This window comes from Neocloeon triangulifer, unplaced genomic scaffold (genome assembly GCF_031216515.1).
Source record: "Neocloeon triangulifer isolate White Clay Creek 2 clone unplaced genomic scaffold, ASM3121651v1 ptg000017l, whole genome shotgun sequence".
NCBI classification, from domain to species: Eukaryota; Metazoa; Arthropoda; class Insecta; order Ephemeroptera; family Baetidae; genus Neocloeon; species Neocloeon triangulifer.
Window position 1 is genome coordinate 5,167,268 of NW_026775559.1, and position 19,420 is coordinate 5,186,687.

The 19,420-nt window shown below is 36.6% G+C and overlaps 4 protein-coding genes across 7 annotated transcripts; 3 read left to right on the top strand and 1 right to left on the bottom strand.

Moving 5' to 3' along the window:
• The first annotated feature begins 708 nt into the window (after nucleotides 1–708).
• LOC132203110 (uncharacterized) lies at nucleotides 709–9,174 on the top strand. 2 transcript variants are annotated; one of them, XM_059630607.1, is made up of 6 exons: nucleotides 709–813; nucleotides 6,696–6,773; nucleotides 7,290–7,373; nucleotides 7,426–7,500; nucleotides 7,557–7,730; nucleotides 8,790–9,174. In XM_059630607.1, exons 2-6 carry the CDS (start codon nucleotides 6,705–6,707, stop codon nucleotides 8,898–8,900), a joined length of 513 nt encoding a protein of 170 aa, XP_059486590.1. In that variant the 5' UTR covers nucleotides 709–813; nucleotides 6,696–6,704; the 3' UTR covers nucleotides 8,901–9,174. The 2 variants fall into 2 exon arrangements, with proteins under 2 accessions (XP_059486590.1, XP_059486591.1); XM_059630608.1 differs by lacking the exon at nucleotides 8,790–9,174 and adding an exon at nucleotides 8,511–8,766.
• A 1,102-nt stretch (nucleotides 9,175–10,276) lies between these two features.
• Nucleotides 10,277–11,652, top strand: LOC132203690 (DNA-directed RNA polymerase II subunit RPB1-like). Its single transcript, XM_059631632.1, has 3 exons — nucleotides 10,277–10,437; nucleotides 10,492–11,365; nucleotides 11,423–11,652. The coding sequence occupies exons 2-3, from the start codon at nucleotides 10,502–10,504 to the stop codon at nucleotides 11,531–11,533; spliced, it is 975 nt and encodes a 324-aa protein (XP_059487615.1). The 5' UTR covers nucleotides 10,277–10,437; nucleotides 10,492–10,501; the 3' UTR covers nucleotides 11,534–11,652.
• Nucleotides 11,564–17,464, bottom strand: LOC132203687 (inter-alpha-trypsin inhibitor heavy chain H4-like). Of its 2 annotated transcripts, XM_059631626.1 has the most exons (16): nucleotides 17,354–17,464; nucleotides 15,825–16,025; nucleotides 15,554–15,714; nucleotides 15,394–15,501; nucleotides 15,161–15,299; nucleotides 14,940–15,042; nucleotides 14,416–14,564; nucleotides 14,147–14,359; nucleotides 13,982–14,093; nucleotides 12,818–13,437; nucleotides 12,592–12,762; nucleotides 12,412–12,544; nucleotides 12,278–12,352; nucleotides 12,093–12,211; nucleotides 11,895–12,034; nucleotides 11,564–11,836 (listed from the first exon to the last, which is right to left on the bottom strand). In XM_059631626.1, exons 2-16 carry the CDS (start codon nucleotides 15,903–15,905, stop codon nucleotides 11,806–11,808), a joined length of 2,355 nt encoding a protein of 784 aa, XP_059487609.1. In that variant the 5' UTR covers nucleotides 15,906–16,025; nucleotides 17,354–17,464; the 3' UTR covers nucleotides 11,564–11,805. The 2 variants fall into 2 exon arrangements, with proteins under 2 accessions (XP_059487609.1, XP_059487610.1); XM_059631627.1 differs by lacking the exon at nucleotides 17,354–17,464 and having other exon boundaries at nucleotides 15,825–16,224.
• Nucleotides 17,465–17,467: 3 nt separating this feature from the next.
• On the top strand, nucleotides 17,468–19,420 carry LOC132203691 (uncharacterized). Of its 2 annotated transcripts, none has more exons than XM_059631634.1 (6): nucleotides 17,468–17,615; nucleotides 18,054–18,134; nucleotides 18,706–18,763; nucleotides 18,826–18,908; nucleotides 18,962–19,091; nucleotides 19,153–19,420. In XM_059631634.1, exons 2-6 carry the CDS (start codon nucleotides 18,075–18,077, stop codon nucleotides 19,242–19,244), a joined length of 423 nt encoding a protein of 140 aa, XP_059487617.1. In that variant the 5' UTR covers nucleotides 17,468–17,615; nucleotides 18,054–18,074; the 3' UTR covers nucleotides 19,245–19,420. The 2 variants fall into 2 exon arrangements, with proteins under 2 accessions (XP_059487617.1, XP_059487616.1); XM_059631633.1 differs by having other exon boundaries at nucleotides 17,543–17,694.

Consider the following 19,420-nt stretch of genomic DNA (forward strand, 5'->3'; position numbering starts at 1 on the left):
ACATTTTTGTTCGGACACTTTTTAAAAAAGCGCCATAGGTTTGTTAAAGAGTACTACCAAATTAGGAGTGGTATTTCTAAATTTATAACAACTTATGAGTTAATTTAATGTACTGAAGAACTGAATTATTACTACATGGGAAATTAATATAAAAAAATAAAAATTTCTTTGAATTGGTTAAAACTTCTGCCTAAGCAACAGAAAATTACCCCCAAAAAATCAACAAATGTAAGCATACGTGATTTTTAATTCCAAATATGCATTTGACTTTAAGAAAATATTCATTTCAGCAACTACCAGGAAGTTCATTTAAAATTAATTTCGATTTCTTGCTAAGTAAATATTTAAAATTTACAAGTAATAATTTTCTGACAAAAATTTATTGATATACGTTCCAGTTTCCCTATTGAGAAATTGTAATAAAATTCCCATATCTAATCCTTGATGGTATCAAAGGATCTGACGATCAATAAAAGAAAGAGTGGAAAATCCTAATGTCGCGCACGTCGATCACTCTCAGATTTTTGTTTTTACTTTGGTTACGCCACAGTTGTCGGGCATCAAGAAATCAAGAAGATGCGCGCCGAATAAAGAAAGGTGGAAGCTGAGTTGAAAGGTTACGTGTTTGTAGATCATAGGGAGGAGGAGGAGAGGTGTGCTCAGGTGTGCTGGTGCACCTGTTGACGTAACTTGCTTTCCCCGCCAAAGCTTCGGGCCTCGGTCGGCAGGTCCAAGGCGCGCAGTCTCGGCGCAAGATCCATGGCAGAAAGAACCCTGCGCCTCGCCACCAGCCCCTCCTAACCTCGCACACACGTGAGTCGATCAGAAGCAAAAAAATCTTTTAATTTTCTCAAATCCCAAAAAACATTCAAATTTTGATTTAAATTTGAATTCGAAAGTGTTTGTTTGTGCGCCGCTGTTGAAACCATTAATCCTTTCTTTCCTTTTCCCGTCGGCTCTGCTCATGGTGTGACATAACAAGTCGCCTTGCTTGAAGCCGCAGAATGAGTAAAACTCTGCTAGAGAGACTCGTTTGCCTTTGCCGATCGTAATTTTATTGCAAACGATTTGCACGCACCTTGAGAATCACATTTTTCCTACTTCAAGGATGAGCATCTCTGTTTGGATCCAGCAAAATCAAGTTATTATTTAAAAAAAAAATTTTATTGATTTTTTAATATTTTAAATTGCAAGTTCACAAATTGAAATTTGAAGCTGAATTGTCTCAAATTAAAATTTATGAATTTTTCCCAGAGAAATACAAAATTAAACATTCAAACGTTTATAATTGGTTGCAAATCATATTAATGTGGCTATTGAGACAAATTTTGACCAGAAATGCTTGAATAAATTACCTTTTTTGCTTGAAAATTAGAATTGCATAAATTCATGTTTGAATTTGAGTAATCTTTTTTTCTGAAAAATTATAAATCATAAATAAGATTTTAAATATATAATATTATATTTTCCTAGACCCAAATCGTGAATAATAATAATTCAACTTAAGGGCCGGCCAGTTTCATTTTCTGCAAACTCTCTCCGTCTGTTTATCTTGATTTCTTGATTGACCAGATTCGGGCGTTTCCGGCCAAAAATATGTGCGACGAGAAAAGTGTTCCAGTTTTTCTCTGTTTAGGATGGAATCTCTTCTCTTTGGCCCAGTTTCGTTTATTTCGAAGGCAGCAGTTATTAGCGGCGATGGAAAACCGCTTTCCTTCCGCGATAATCGGCGAGGCCTTGAGCGGTCGCCAATTTTGTTTGCGATTCGATTCGCCGCTTTTCGCTCCGCGGAGTGCAAAAGACAAAACTTTTGCGGAAATGCGACCGATTCTACTAGCAACACTTGACGCGATCGCTCCTTTCATCTTTATTTAATTGCTTCTATAAGAACAAAGATTTAATTGTAAAAATATTAAGAAATCGCTCAAATAATTTTGTCAAGCCATCAACGTAACGTTTTGGAAATCAAGACTTCCAATACTAAAAATAAAAGTCGATTCCTTCTTAAACCTCAATCAGAAATTTAACTCAATTGAACGTTGAATTTGTCATTAAAAGAAGACTATTTTTACTACGTTTCTTGCTCATATTTTTCTTGTTTGGTTCTATTTTCTTCAGTACTTTTAGCCTTTTCCAAATAATAATATGAATACTTTATACAATATACTTTTTTGCATAAAAATTATTTTTCGAAAAAACTGTGACTTGTAATTGCACGTGAAATAACTAATCAATTTCCTCCGCCTCTATGAAGGAACTAGATGAGATTTTTTTTATTAAAAATTAAAAAATAAAATCCTTACTCTTAAGTGTATAGAAATAATTTGTTTACAAAATTAGCCGCATAAATTTCATAGAAATGAAACTGCTATTATTATCATTCTATTTGAAGTTCACAATTCAATCTTTGTACAAATTGCGTGTAGGAATTTGCCAGAGCGTGAACACGTGCGCGCAGAAGAAAGCTTTTTTCGAAAGATAACACAATTTTCTGCTTGCTTAAATGCCGCACGCGAGACGCATCGAAAATTTTGATTTCATCTCTCTTGCGAGGAAACAATTTCTTTTTTATGTTGGCTTACGTTTCCGATTAGTTGGAAGCGAGGCAGCAGACACTCGCGGCTAATTAGCATTTTGACCCAGATGCGGCGGCCAGAAGTCGAAGGTCGTCTTCTTTCAAGTGCATACAGAAAAAATACGAACGCGCTCAGACGAGAAAATAACATAATTTTTTCTGTAGCTCAACAACTGATTCTGTGAATTCTCTTGCGTGCCACACATACTTATAATTTAAACAAAAAACTTCCCCAAAACCAAATCCTTTGGTATCATAAAATCGTAGATTTAAAATTGAAAAATACCTGGTGCCGCGGCTGGAACGATGATCAAAGGAGGACGGCCGCCGCTTGTCGCTTCTCCGGGACCCGACTTCACTGAGTTTTTTTTTTCGAAAAATGACACATTTTGAGACTCATTTCGGAACTGACACTTACATCACAACATCACTTGTCTCTTTGTAAACAATTACTGACCCCGCCCCCCCTAATTTTCCCTCCGTTTACGCAACAAAAAAGGGCGCGATTGCATGATGCACTGATCGGCAGCGCTTCCAAATTTTCTGACTAAAGTGGCGCCGCCAGGGAGTTGAGCGCCCTAGAAAAATGTTCATCTTTGAAAAATTATTTTTTTTTTTAAATTTTACTTCTTCATGCAATGGTATAAATTACAACCCAAAATTGTTCTCGACAATGTGAAATAATTAAAGGTTTGCAAAGTTTCATTTTCCTCATAAAATATTAAATGAAAATGTAAATACACTTTAAAAATAGGATTTTGTTGAGAAAATTATGAATATACTCTGTGAAATTGTAATTTTCGTAGTAAATTCGTTTATTCATGACATTTTAAATAGCGCTCGAAAATAAAACTTGATTTTTAAGTATAAGATGAACGATATAAATTTTTGAGATTTATTTCAAAATAGCCATTGAATTCAGCTTTGGTGAAATATAAATTTTGAAATAAAATTTCCAAGCGATTCAGAGGTTAGGCAGCATCAACAAAACACACTTTTCACCGAGAAAGGTTATAATTATAGTACATACCCCATAACTTTTAATCCAATGCAAATTTCAAAGTTCTATTTAGCCAAAAAAATTTAAAAAGTGATTTTACTTACTTGAATTTATTTATTCTGCGCATTATTCAAATGAAGATTGCAAAAGAAGTTATTTAAATGGCTTCAAAAATTTCATTCTAATATATCAAAACATCACTCTAAAATAAAAAAAATAAATAAAATTGCAATTGGAAAGATACTCCTCTGGACCTCTTGGCCTTTAAATGTGTTAAAAAAGAAACATGTGAAAACTTCTTTCACCATCTGATGCAAGCTAATTTGCGCGATTTGAAATCTCAATAGTTTTTTGGCCATTCTTAAATCGACTTCTTTATTTGATAAAGCGCTTCAAACATGTTTATTTATTTATTTATTTTAAATTTATTTCTATGTTAAATTAATAATGTAAAATTTATTTAATGTTAAAATGGCAAATCAAAGTATATAATATATATTTTTTTTTATAAATTTATATTTGAAACACATTATGCAATGAAAATATTAAAAAAAAAACGGAAATTGATCAAGATTACGATGTTAAATATTAACAAATTTTTTTAAGATTGTTTGTAAATTGTAATTTATCAAAAATGACTGTACAATTAAACTTATTTAGACTTGAGAAATTATTCTTCAACTGTTATACAAATTTATTTTTCTACCGCCGAAGATAATTCAACTTTTAATTTTCATAAGAACTTCTATAATTTTGATGTTAACTCTTTTAATAATAGTAAACATATTAATCAAGATTGAGAGAAAAAGGATTTTGTCATCCTACATTTGTCGTTAAAGCAAAAAATATTGCCGCCAATCAGGCCCATCCTAATCTCAAGATCAATCGGTTGCATCATGGTTGCGTCATATTTAGGAGGATGAGTGTGTTTGCAGCTGCTCTCGCGACGGGTGACAATATTTTGGTTGATCTCGGCTCGGTCAGCCGCGGGGAGAAAGTGAGAGTTGCTTGCTTAGGAATTATGATAGGGCCGCGCGTCGTCCGCATACGTAATTGCGAGAAGCGATTCAAGCGATGCGTGCGTGTCTGAATGCCGAGAACGAGAGAAAAACGTGGCTGATTGGAATCGCGAAATCATAGTGTATACATTTTTGCATTATTATTCTTTCAAGGTTTTATCAAGGAAGACTTAAAAAAAAACTACAATCATATTCTCATCAAATTGCAAACTTCTAATAATTGCCTTCTTCTTTTTTTAGGCAATAATTTTTTATAAAATATGAATATTTATTCTTTATTCTGAAAGGTTCCTTTTTTAAATTGTCAAATTTAAATAAACATAAATATATATTTAAAAAAAACTCGTAGATTTGAAGTTCTTTTTTTTCTTGATGCTTCGTTTTGAAGTTTGAAAGTTACGTTTCTGCATATAATATGAATAGAAATTAATTATTCATTAGAAAATATCGAAAAATATACTGGTAAAAACAATTCTATTTGATCCCAAAAAAATGACTTTTCATAATTCATCTTGATTAATATGGAGAAAAAATGAGTCTTTATTTTAAAGAATTAAAAGTAATTTTTTTAGGAACACAGAGGAATGCTTTAAATTTTTATAGAATTGCAATTGAAACGGATAATTTATTTATTTTTATATTTTTTTTTTTTTTGGGAATTTTTGACGGCAACGATTTTAAGAGTAACTCATTGATTAGTCTTCCAACAAAAATAATCCGCAGGTATTGGAAAAATTGAAGTTAAAAACTAACCTTTTTTTAAAATTTTCTCAATAAATTTATTTGAAAATTCAAAGTTTACATTTATAAATATCAAAAACAGCAGTTTTCCAACATATTTCTTAATGTTTCTTAAGTCATGGTCTAATTAAATTCCCTTTTTTAATTTCTGTAATTAATTTGAGTAAACGGCATTCACATTTGCTCCTTTAACAAATTGCGGCGTGGGAAGAGATTTTCAGCTTGACCCTTTTGTTGTGCCGGGGAGTGCAGGTGACATAGAGAAGAGGCTCTTAAATGTCGCACGTGCGTCGCTCGTTGAGCAACAAAAGAAAGCACGCGGCTTTTTATTTAACGCCGCGGCAGTGTCAGTTTCCAATCAGCACTAGCATGCAAAACACTCAATCAACAAAATGATATTAATTTATTACTCAATTAAAAATCAAAACGTTTCTCGCAAAATATTAAAAAATAAAACATGCAAGAGCTTCCGGAACTAGATAATTTTAATAAAATATTTTTTAATATTTATCATTTCAATTTCAATTAACCATTGTGAAATCACAGAGAAGATAAATGAAATATTTTTCATAGCTACTTTTTTTTTAATGTTAATTTGTTGATTTATTGTATCAATAACTTTCATTTCGAGGCATACATTTAGCGCCAGAGCATTCAAAGAATTAGCACTTGACCAAGTTTAAATGTTGCCACTACATTTTAATTACAAAGACCTAGCTGCAGACGCAATTTGCTGAAAAAATTGTCCGTGGAAAAAAGTGCAGCCTCATGAGAGTCAGTTTTGTTTGAACAAAATGTGCAATGGTGGCGAGTCATTAATTAGGCGCCTGTTGCTCGTTAGTCGGAGGCTGCACTTCTTTGTTGCACAACAAACTCACACAATGCACCGACTCGACAATGCATGGCGATTTGTGAAAAAATTCATTGCCTCGCTTGATCACGTGCGGAGAAAGTTGAAGGCTGTTCAAGGATGCGTTGGGTGCCAAATTAACGCGACCTCTCGGCCGATGTGAATGACATTTATTTCATTCACGCGCTTTTGCCGCATCATTGTTGCCATTTGATGGTCACTTTGATTCGATGACCTTTTCCTTCGCCTCTCAATTAGGACTCGCAATAAAAGTTGATTGACTTTTATTAACTTCCATGACTTCTTTCAGATTTTACTTAAAAATTGTTAAAATTTATATTTAAAAATGTGTAAAACGATTTTATTTTTATAATCATCATACCACAATCATCTTTTACGCCTCAAATTTACATTTCCATAATTTTTTACTCTGAATCAAATGTGGGCTGATTTCCTAGTTCTCTACATTCTGTTTGTTGCAAATAATAGTTTTGCGATTGATTGTTCCAGGGGCTGGATATGCGGGAAGCGTTGCTCCTGCTTGTGTGTCTGGCCAGCCTCGGTCTGCTCTCGTCCCACCCGACCCTAGTAAGAATTATTTTGCAAAAAAAAATCTTTGTAATTATGAACTCACGGCAAAATTCTGTAGCAAAAAATAAAAATCAAATGTGTCTGCAGAAACTAAAAGTATGTTTCTAACAAGGCTCATATTTTATAGGCTATTTTTTTTTTAAATTTTTTTTTCGTTGAAATTTCTTAATTTGGGAATTCAAATCTAAAGAACTTTAAAAAATTGGGCAATACAAATTCACTACTCAAATACACGTAATTTACTAACCAATTGCAAATAAATTAATGCGAAAAAATAATAATAATTGATGCACAAAATGTATTTTTTTTATTTAATTATTTTTTATTGTGTCGCCAAATATACAAATGTATACAAATAAGCATAATTAAATTGGTTTCAATTTAGGCTGAATTTTTAAACTAACTAAAATGAAAATACATTTAATGACACAAACAAATTAGGAAATTGATATTAATTTTTTCTTTAATTTAAATTGCGTAGAATAATTTTTTTTCTGGAATCAAATTTTTCAGCACGCAAGTAAAAATGTGGAGAGAAGCAGGTCGAAGCGGCAGCTCAGCGAAGTTGTGCGTCTGTACAATGAGATGGTCGAGGAAGTTGCGTCTCCCTTTGAAGTGGGAACCTTTTTCTCATTTAATTTGCTTCCAGAATCGTGTCGAGCGGAAGGAGGCGCTGGACAAGATCAGGGTCATCCTCAGCCGCGTCTTTGTGTCCAACAACGCCGTACGAATTCTGCGCTTACGAACCAAAGTTTTGTATTTTTCTTAATCTATTTGCAGACGACGACCGCGGCGACTCCGAGCAACAACGGCACGTCGAGTAGCGACGACGACGATGTGACGACCCCCAAGCCCCAGATGAAGATCGACCGCGTCATGCTCCTGGCAAATTTGCGACGCAACCTGCGTGGCATCGGACGCCTCTTCATGCGCGAACTAAACGCCGCCCTCTCAGTAAGGCAAAATTAAAGGCCAAAAACAGCAATTTTTTACTTTGAGAGAGTGTAAAATTTCAATACCAAACCAAAATTGTGTTTAAAATTTTTAAATTTGCACCTTGAAAGGGTTGGTTGACCTTCTCCTGCCAAAACCATTTAAATCATTAACAAAAAGTTGGATTTCACTAAACTCGGACAAAACAACAATATGATTCAAATGCTTTGGGTGTGAAAGGATAAATCATCGGGCTCAATCAATTTTTATCTCAAATTGTCGAGTCACTTTAAAATTGATTATATTTTCACATTCAGGAATAAGAAAATTATCAACTTGTGACTTGAAAAAATTAAATCATTTCACTTTAAATTTTCATTTCTAGCTTGAGCAATAATCTGATTAATTTTGGTTAATAAAGAGTGAACATAAAACTAGCAATAATTGCATAATAATTTAATGAAAAACAGTCTATTTTACACACTTCTGCAAAATTAAAACATACGTTTCTGCATTCTTCACACCCTTACCGATAAAGGTTGTTCGACTAAGAGAAGTAATCTCCACCCCCAAAGCCATTTTGGCATTTTATGCAAAAAGTCAATTTGCAAGGTTTAGGGCTTAACCTTTGACCATTGGTGAACCCATTTTTTTTTTTTTTAGGTCAATAAGTGTGTTTAAAAGGCCTGGAAGAAATTTGGCTATTTACGTATTATACAACCCTTTCAAGTTGTTTAAGATAACCTTAATTAATTAATTTAACAAACAAATCATTTCTACACCAATTATACCAAATTTCAGAATGCAAAAAAGTCGTGAACGCAGCTTGCAGTTCTCAGCACGTTTCAGCCCTTCAAACCTCTGGACTGAATTTTCAGCTTTCTTATTTATTCACCAGCCTGCTTTTACATACTTAATCATACAAAATAAATGTCCATATGCAGTTTTCACTTGTGCTTATATATATTTTATGTGACGAGATTATTTTCTTCCAATTAAATGTTCAATTTTTCTAAAAACACTCACTTATTTGAAAACCCTTTTTTTACTTATTTTTCTATGATTTCAATTGTTTTGCAGCAATCGCGAGACAATTTCTACATTTTCGGCGGACAAGTGCGTGACTCGATTCGCTCGTTGTTCACTCGAGCGTCGTCCTCCGTGCAAAGCGACGCCTCCAAAAGCGACTGAAACACATCTTCCTCAACAAACACTACTTCCCTTTTCACTCGGAGAGAAGCCATATAATTATATAATTTTATTTTATACGCACGATTTTAATTATCTAAAATCGTTTTACAATTATGTACATTCAAAGAAGTTGAAACGGGTCAACCGCAATCGGGGCCAAAGAGCCCTTTCCTTAGCCCTATAAGCGTATATATGATTTTTTATAATCATACAAAGCTGTTAGTTTGTTAATAATTTATTTTGTGTGCGAATAAAAAAAACCCATGCCAAAATTTCAGCGTTCTAGTTATTAATTTTACCTGAAGAGGGCACCTCCAAACAGGAGGTGCCAAATTTGCATATACGTTTTTGCATATAATCTTGGGGTTTGGATTGGACCATACAAAGGAACACGTGACACGTTATGTCATTTGAATACAGGTGTAGGATGAGATGGAAGGAAAATCCCGATATGAGGAAACGGTGCCGACTATAATGCTACTCCGACATGCAGACAGACTTTCACATTCCATTGAAAGCAAAAGTGATTGCATCGCGCCGCAAAGAGCCAACGCTGCAGCCGCGACGCACAGACAACCGCATAATAAATTATGCAATTATTATATATAAAACTTTTTTTTATCGAAACTTGGAAGTAAAAATATTTCAATTAGAGATTTAAAATCCAAAATAAAATAAAAAAAAAGAAATCATTTAATTTATTTTTCTGAAATATTCTGAACCAATAACAAAATCTCGTGAATGATCCCGTGTGTTAAAAAGTCCCTTAACATTCCAGAGCATTATTGAAAATTTTGTTTTCTCATCCTGTGCTTGGTAGTGGGTGGACTACGGGGCCAAGATAAAATCCTCAGCTCCGGGGGGAGGATGCTGCTGTTGGGGGTAGTGGGTTGTTCGGGCAGGCTGACGGTCCGTGAGGCGCTGCTGCCGGCGCCACCAGCTCTTGATGTGGTAGGACTTTATTGAAGTTAAATGATCATTTTAACAAAATAGATATAAAATCAATGAAATGGTTAAAAATTTACAATAAAAATAAATTTCTTTAAAATAGCAAGACTTTATATAAAGCTCCTCACTTGGAAATTAAAAATTTAATTAAAATATTCATTTTTAGTGATTATATTTTTTTTCCATTAAAGTTTTTTTTCAACCTTCTAAACTTAAAAGATAAAGATGCTTCAGTTGAAATGAATTAAATCTTCTTCCTACATAAACTTTTAAAATGTTCAATATTTTACTTGCAATCAATTTTATGTCCCTTAACTTTTATACAATTGGACTGAAATAGCAGTGCGCTGGCTTTTGTCGTCGCTTCCTCTTTCTCCTTGCACAAGTATAGAAACTTATTCCGAGCCTATAATGAGAGCACTCGGAAATAGCTGGTATTAGGAGAATAGCCTAGGGCCGCTTGCTGTACAGTAAGGGTGAAATTTGGTGAGCGAAAGTGACCCTGGTGGGGGCGTCGCGGCCACTACAAAACCGGTGCGTGTCAACAGGTCAGCATCAGTCGCTCAAGCTTCCCCTGAACAGCCAAACAGTGAGTGCACTTCCAACCTTTTGGACCTTTCCAAACCTTTGTGTCGTGTTTCAGATCCACCAACATGCTCGCAGCCAGGACCTTCTTGCTGGCAGCTATGGTGTGCGTGGCCAGGGGTGAGGCCCCGTCCACGGCGTACCAAGTGCCTACGAATTCCTACCAGGTTCCCGCTCAAGCCCAAGCCCAGGCTCAGGCTAGTGCCCAGGCCCAGGACCAACTTTATACCATCTACGAGGTGCCGCAGCAGACCTACGAGGCTCCCGCCCAGTCTCAAGCTTCCGTAGCCCAAACCTACGAGGCTCCCGCCCAAAACTACGCAGCCCCCGCCCAATCTCAGGCCAGCGCTCACACCTACGCTGCACCCGCTCAAGCCTATGAAGCTCCCGCTCAGACATACTCAGCTCCCGCTCAGACATACTCTGCTCCAGCTCAGACATACTCTGCTCCCGCTCAGACCTACTCTGCTCCCGCCCAGACTTACTCTGCCCCCGCGCCAACTTACGAAGCCCCTGCCCAGACATACGAAGCTCCCGCCCAAACCTATGGTGCCCCCGCCCAGACATACGAAGCTCCCGCCCAAACCTACGGTGCCCCCGCTCAGACATACGAAGCTCCCGCCTCAACCTACGCTCCCGCACAGCCAACCTACGCTCCCGCTGAGGAGTACGGCACTCCCGCTGAGACTTACGAAGCTCCTGCTGAGTCGTACGGTCCTCCTGCCGAAACATATGAAGCTCCTGCCGCCACCTACGCTCCCGCTCAGGAATACGGCGTTCCCGCCTACGAGCATGTTGAGGTGAAACATAAGATCGTCCCCGTCTACCACAAGGTGGCCGTGCCTGTCAAGAAACCCGTTCCGGTGCCCGTTCTCATCCCCAAGTTCCCCAAGAAGATCCTCAAGAAGTTCCCCAAGAAGAAGCTGATCAAGGTAGAAATTTTTCCAAAGTCACATTGAACTAAAGTTTTCTAATTTTCCCATTTCCAGAAACTCATTGTTAAGAAGCTGGTGAAGAAGGCTCTGGTCGCCAAGGCTGCAGGCGTCGCCGGCGCCGGTATCGTCGGCGCTGGTCTCCTTGGTGCTGCTGTTCTCGGCTAAACGACTGTATTCCATTAATTAGATTTAGAATTTAGAGCAACAATTTTTTATTGTTGTTGAAATTTACAAAAACCCAAAAACCACTGTCATGATAAACAATAAATTTTGTATATAAAACTGAAAAATCACGACTTTCAATCATATATCCACCAGTTTAAAAAATTAAAAATGGTTTTCCATGGAAAATAAGTTACAATTTTATTTTAGAAAAAATAAATAAATTAAAGTCATTTATGCAACCTGATCCATACCGAAGTTGCGCCGGTTGCATACTAGCTCTCGCAGCAGACAGCAAGTGAGGCACTGTTGAAAGATTTTTTTATTACACAGCTTTCATAACTAAAGGATAATTATGATTTACTCATCGAAATCGCAGTGCCTTCTAAGGTACTCATCAAAGGTCGGCACTTGAGTGCTCGGACAGGTCAGCAGAGGTTTGCAAGTGCCTTTGACTTCAGCTTCATCATTTCCCTTAAAAGTGCATTCTGGCCTATTAGATTCCTAATACACAGTTTTTTTTATTATAGCTTCTTATCGAAAACTTGTAAAAATTTGGCACCTTGTCTTCAGTTTCCTTCAAAACGATTCGCGTGATCTCCTCGCCGTTGGTTTTAATAAAAGTGACGCTATCATTTTCCGCCAGCAAAAATGTCAGCCAGTCAAATTTCTCAAAAGGAGCTATCATTTTTGAAAATAAAAATTAAGAAAACTATTTCATACATTTAGATTTTTTATATCACTAACATTTCTCAGTGCTTTCTTCCGTTTTGTTACTGAGTGCCGCTTGCTGGATGCTCATGGGCAACAAGATCGGTGGAACTACCCAGATTAACAAGATATAGTAAAAAGATAAATATATTTTAGAGCAAAGATCTCACCAACTTTGTTGTTGAAGGGCAGCTGCTCTGGTTGTTTCAAGTCCTTCTCCACGTCATCTGCCGCAATCAGGGTCACGCGTTTCTTATTTTCAGACACCATCACCAGTGACGTCAGTGGAGTCACAAAACCATACTGAAATGAATTTTAAACCTGAATTGAAAATAAGTTTTTTGAAAAACCTTCAGGGCCAGAGCGAGGGCCCTTTCCTTGTTATTGCTTGTTCTGGATTCGTCCTGCAGCGTGCTGTTTGAGTCACCAAAATCCTCGATCAGATAGTTGTCTAGCAACTGGCGGATAGTCATGTGAGCCCAGATCTTCTCCAGGACGCCAATTCTCCTTCTGCGGAGTCCCTGAATCAAATAAAAGGTCAGAACTCAAGGTCATAAAAAATTGAAGGGTCCGTACGGTTGAATTAATTTTGGAAGCACCTTCAGGAAGGGTTATGTTGGTGGACACCTTTTCTCCTCCAACTCCTCTCGCCGTCACACTGCCGATGACCTGCTGCTCTTGCTCAGGATCGAAGGAGGAGTCGAGTCTTCCAGCAACGACAACCTCGCCGCCGGCGAAGAGCGTGGGGAAGTGGCGCAAGGTGACTGAGCTGAAGTTGACCTTGTTGTCGACGTAGGCGAAGGTCACGTTGTGCAGCAGAGGTGAGGAGATCTCGCGGAAGAAGCTCTGCAGCTGCAGGGCCGTGTCGGCGCCCTCGTAGATGCGGCGGCTGAAGCCGAAGTTCTGCAGGGCGAGGCGCCGCAGGAAGCCGTAGTTGGCCGACGGGCCCAGGGCCAGCGCAAAAACGCTTGCCCGAGTGTTCTGGTTGGCAAACTGGATAGACTTGAGGAGACGCGTCAGCCGGATCTCCCCGGCCGTCGGCACCCCGTCTGATACAAATGTGACCAGGGTTTGCACCTCCTTGGGGGTAGGTGTGCTGTAGTTGGCGCCCTCGGACACGCCAGGGATCAAGGGGATATTACGGTACTTGGCAGCCAAGTACAGTGCTCTCCGCAGACCGGCCTGAATGTTGGTTCCTGTCGTGTCAAATTACAAATTAATTCAGGGGTGATTAGAAGTTACTTGATCTATGGGGTTTTAGAATCATCACTATAAATTAAAAATTTAATAAAACTATACATATTGTAATTGTTATATAATTACTCAAATTTTAGTTAGTTTAACATTTAAATTATAATTTTTAATCGAATAAATTTTATTCTATGTAAATTTGGTTTAATATTTTTTTATTAGAGTTTTATTAAAAACATAATATTATTATAATATCACCTTACTTTAAATCTTCCACATTTTTATTGCACATTTTTATAAATAAACTTGCAATTTTATTACAACTAATACACCTATTTTCTTTGAAACAAGCAGTAAACGGTGATTAAATAAATATTAAAGTTAATTAAGTATCACACGTATTATTTAATTTTTTTCATTACTTCTCATCTTATAAAAGCACGTTAATCGGTGCGCAATTTGAAGTAATTCGGTAGTCTTTAACAGCATTTAAATAAGAATTAGGAAAATCACTATATATAATAAAATATTTTAGTTTTTTTTTTTTACCTCCAGTTGCTTGCATCCTGGAGATGAAATCAATAGCGTCTGCAATATTGCGCCTGTTGGCAGCGTACACGCCTTTGCCTAAGGAGGGTTGCAGCCCTTGCTGAGTCCATTCCTGCAAAAAATTTTAAGAAACTTCCAAATTTTCAGAAAAGCGTCAAAAGTTACGCTCGCTTTGTTGCCAAAAGTGACAATGCTGAAGACATCGTGACGGTCAAGTTGGCGCAAGATCTGCGTCATGGCGACTTGCTGCTGCCGCAGTTTTGGGCCCCACATGGACGCGCTCGAGTCTAGCACAAAAATTGCGTGTTTCGGTAGCGTCGGGGGTCTCGCCTTCTCGCGCTCCGCAGTCACAAAGTGCACAAAGTACCCGTCCAGCAACTTTCGAAAAAAAATTTATAAAATAGAGTAAAAGATTTTGGCTTACAATTTTTTACCAAAACTTCTCCTTGGTTTGTCTCGCGGTCCACATCGTAGCGAATGAAAAAAGGGCCTGGTAGTTTCGAATCAGTCGAGTAGGAAATCAGGCAGTGACCTTCCTCCTCCAGAAATTTTATTTTGACATCCTTGTTAGAAACGTCGTTATCTATTAAAAAAGAAGATCTTCTACAATCTGCTAAAAACTTTTTACCTTTACACACCGCCTTAAGCGTTTGCGCACTTTATTCTGATTTTCATTTCTTCCAAATGTGGAAACATGAATTTTTGAGACAGCGTGAATATAAATATTACGTTGATTATAGACTTATAATAGCAATATTGTATTTTTTCCTGCAAAATTTATTAGAATACTAGAGAATTAATCATTTCTATTTCTCTACAATTTTTAATTTAATCGTTTCTAGTCATTTCTTCCATTTCATGATTAATTTTTTTTTATCGGTTAACTCTTTCCTATTTATTTCTACATCCACGCCAGTTATGCTTCCTTTAAAATATTATATTATATAATAAAACGCACCTAAGTCATCAGGGGTCATCGTGTCCCTGAAGGGCGGCACATTGATGAAGGTAAAATTTCTGCTCTCCTTGATTTCCACCTCCAGCTTGAGAGACTCCAACTTCTGCACCATTCAAGATTTAATAAATCAGTTTTTTTTTCTCAAAATAATTTGAATAGATAAAGAACAATTATATTTTTTCAAAAGAAATCTTAACCAACAATTATAATATTGATCTGACCTGTTGGGGGTGGACATTGAGGGTCATTTGGTAGCGCCCCTGGCGCCTCGTGAGCAGTTCCTCGTAGGTCAGGTTGAAGGTGGCCGTCGACCTGGCGCCTACGTTCACCGAAACGCGCACCTCGCTCGCGTCTCTGACCCTGCATCCGATATATTGCAATGAGAAAAAAGATAAAAGGGATTAAATTGCAGGCGAATTGAGATCAAGCAGCGGTTCTTTGTTTATAGCCTTACGCAGAAACCTGACTGGCTGAGGCTCCGACGCCGACCGCCAACTGGTACTGCTGCACCACCGCCTTGCGCTCCTGCACTTGACCTCGGATGACCTCACCGTCCACCTCGCTAAGCAAAAAATTCAAATTATATTGTAAATTTCCAATTTTGAAAAACGGACAGGGTTGCGTAGGAGACGAATGCGTTTTCAGGCACAAAAAAGGTCACGTTGGTCTCAACGGCCTCTTCCGAAGGATTGTGCAGAAAAGTGGCGAACTGGACGGTCGCATATCGGTGCCGCACCAAGCCCCGAATTTCCATTGTAGTTGACAATGTCAATTCCTTTTGGAAGAGTTGAAAAATTAATTTAAATATAAAATTTCAAAAACAGTGCAGTATTTGTATTAAAAAAAGTATATATTTTTGTTAAAATAATGGCTAAAGAAATATACCTGAGGGTCATCTTTGGCCGCCGTGACAAAACCGGCGGCCGCGATCAGGAAGAGGAAAAGCAGGCTGATGGAGCGGCACATGTTAGTGCAACATGCAGACGCCGACTGCCGAGTCCATGCGTCTCAATTGTTCGATCGCCGCCTCAGCATAGCGGTCTTATGCTTTATTTGCATACAATTAACGCGCGTGACCTACAAGATCTGTCAGAGCGGCGAAGCGATTACGGTAAATTTTCGCAATTATAAAAAACCTGTGCTTGCCAATCAGCACCTACCTCACCCTCCTCACAATTGAGAGGACAAAAAACGCAAATAAATTTTTTTTGCTCACTTTGTAAAAAAAAAATACGCGTTCAACACTTGGTCTTCTAATCAAATTGCTATAAGAGTTTAAATTTTATATTTCCAATTTCTTCAACAATATAATTTTTAATTACTACATTTTCTTCTAATTACTAAATTAACTTGTATAATTTTAAATGTATAAATGACATATCCCATTATGGGCAGCAATTGCCTTATATGTGATAGATCAATAAACACAATTTGCAACTAAATTCTTATTGTTATTTATTTCTTTGAATTCATGAGAGAGGTTAATAAAAAATTGCAAAAAAATTAATATGTTGATGTGTCACAAAAAATAAGCTTATAAGTTATATGAGTATAACAAAATGAACATTTTTATCTTTTATGATCACCAGATGATCACCAAAAATAAATCCCTGCAAAAATTTTGCTTGCAACAATATTTACTATGAGTGTCTTTGTTGTATAGATTCCAATTATTAGGTTAACATTGCAAAATTAGCCATAAACTTAATTATCAAGATGATAATAATATTGAAATTAAAATTTCTCTTATATGTAATTTTCGTTAAATATAAATAATAATCATTTTCTCCCTCAAATAACTAACACATTTATCTCATATCACATCACGTTGTTGCACAGAATAAAAATCACTAAAAACTAATTTCTCGCGCCGCCGAGAATTTTAATCTCTCATCTGCGCTCCAACTTTGTAATTGCTAAGGCAGTTGGATTGACCGATTGACCACTGGCGAAACACGTATACTTTTATATAAATTATGACCATATGTGTTTTAAATAAATCTTTGATTAGAATCGTAAAAATTTTTGGAATGAATTTTGTCTTGTATTTAATATTCTAATTCTGGATTAAATATCCGGTTTTTTAGAATAAAAATTGGATTAATTAATTTTTTATGTTTTACAAATTAAATTTTAATTGCAGGATAAAATATTAAATTGGTCGTCATTACGGATGACCATCCTCTGGAAATATTCCACTTAATTTTTATAGAAAAAAATCATAAATTATCATATATTTTTTTGAAAATTTATTTTCAATGCATTAATGCAATAAATATTGAAATTATTTAATTAATTTTAATCATTGAATAATATTTTAGCGTTAAAAAATTTATCCGCTAGAAATTGTGACAAAGCGCGCAATTTGCATGTCCTTTGGCTGGAAACGCTCACGTAAGCAACTGAAAGCTCACCCTTTTTCATTTTTTTTTCGCCGTCTATGTAATGTGAAGGAAAATAAAGCTGAGCTCATACTCTCTGCTGGCTACATGACACGTACATTCGGCGTTACGTCATCGCGGTGAATAAAGCGGCGCTTTGATGCAGCGCGAGTCTGCGCCGACCGACCGCGGCTCCACAGGTTTTTTATGCTTGCATTTGGACTTTGGAGACGGAGACGGCGCGTAGAGAAGGTAGTGGAGGCCAGCGAACGACGAACGTAAACAACGCAAACAGGTGAGACGCCGCGGCCCGAAATCGGCGCCACTCAGCCCGAATCCCACTCTTTCCAGCCATCAAAGTCCTTCGCATGAAAGTAATTCTTTAATCTTTAATTTTCTTTAAAGAATTTTGCGACAACTTCTCGGTTTGGTGTTGAAAACCAAAAGACGCTAAAAATTTCATAGTTGGCGTTGAAAATTCAAATAAAAAATTTTTATGTTATGTATTCACTCCATTGACACTCAAACCGTCCGAACTAATCCTGTTTTTCTAATTTTAATTCGTGCCACTCACGCCCGCGCCTCGCAACTAAAAATAAGTTTTAATTGTCAAGAGTAGAAATAGGCGTGGCTCGGAGGCGGCTTAATATAATATATAATTTGATTTAATTAATACGTCCCGCCTAGAGTTGCTAGAAGTGCTCAATTTTAATTCAACTCATTTTATCAACAGGGTTTTTCAAATTCGAGCAAGATGTGCCTTACAGTGGAAAGCAACCAGCAGGCTGCCTACATCATCGCCGCCGTCTACCTGGTGAGCCGAACAACCAACACCTTAAGTGCATGACACACATTAGTTTCAACTCCCACACAAACACAATTTAATGTGAAACTAAAAAAGTTCCCACTCAAAAATGAAAAAAAGAAAAAAATTTAAAAATTGGCTTTACTTGAAAAGAAGCTAAAAATTAATTGGCTTAGTGATTTCAATGAACATTGGTTGTGGTTTATTTATTTTCTTATTTTTAAATTTTTATGGAGGATATTAAAATGGAAATCTGCATTTTTGTAAATTAAAATTATTATTTTTGGAAATTTTGCTTAAAAACGGTTTTAAATTAAAATCTGCCAAAAAAATTACTACAAAATTCACTACTCTACGCCACCCTAATTAATTAAATATAAAGAGAATAATATAGTTTTTCTTCAAAATTGAATAGGCAATATTTTTTCTAAAATTTTGTTTACCCTAATTAAATTACAGCCCGCTTTATTAAAAAAAATGCGTTTTAAATTATTATTACCATTATTGAAATTTTATATTAATGTATTATTATTTTTTCAAATTCCGATTTTTCTTGTTTTTAATTTTCATGCAATTCAAGGTGTACTACGTACTGTCCGCGCTGTCTTCAGCCATTGCGTTAATTACGCTGTCCGGAAGTAATATTTAAATTGTCACCCCAATTAGAACATAAATTTTCACGTGTCCCCTCATTTTGCAGGCTTGTGGTTTACCATTCTGGTGTTGCTAATTTCCTTGATAAGCATTCCGTTCCAGTACTTCCTCTTTGATGGCGCCAAAAAGGTATAAACATTCCTCTAAAAATTACCTTTTTAAAAAACTAAATTGAATTTTAGAGTGACCCTGTCAAGGTGGACTATTGGATCAAGTTCTCGATGTATGTTAGTGTGCTGTACCTCCTGGCGATTCTTATCATTCGCGTCATCAGCCTCAACTTTGACGCCATCATCACTGTACTTGCCCTCGGTAACATCTTTTCTGCAGTTTGATATTTTTTTTCTAATACTAAGTCGTACTTTTGTGGCAGTTGCATTGCTGTACTGCATTAGGACGATCAGAGCGTTCTACACGGAACTCGTGGGCGGCACTGCGGCCACAGCACCTACTCAAACTGCCTGAGCAAAACAAAATTTAATAGGATCTGATTGCCGGTTCAACCGAATGCACAAACTAATACTCAATTAACCATCTGAGAACACTGAATGTTTAATATTTTTACTTCCTACGAGGAGATCTTAACTGTATTTTGTATTCTTTTTTTTATAAATAATATACGTGGAGACTAATTTAACGTA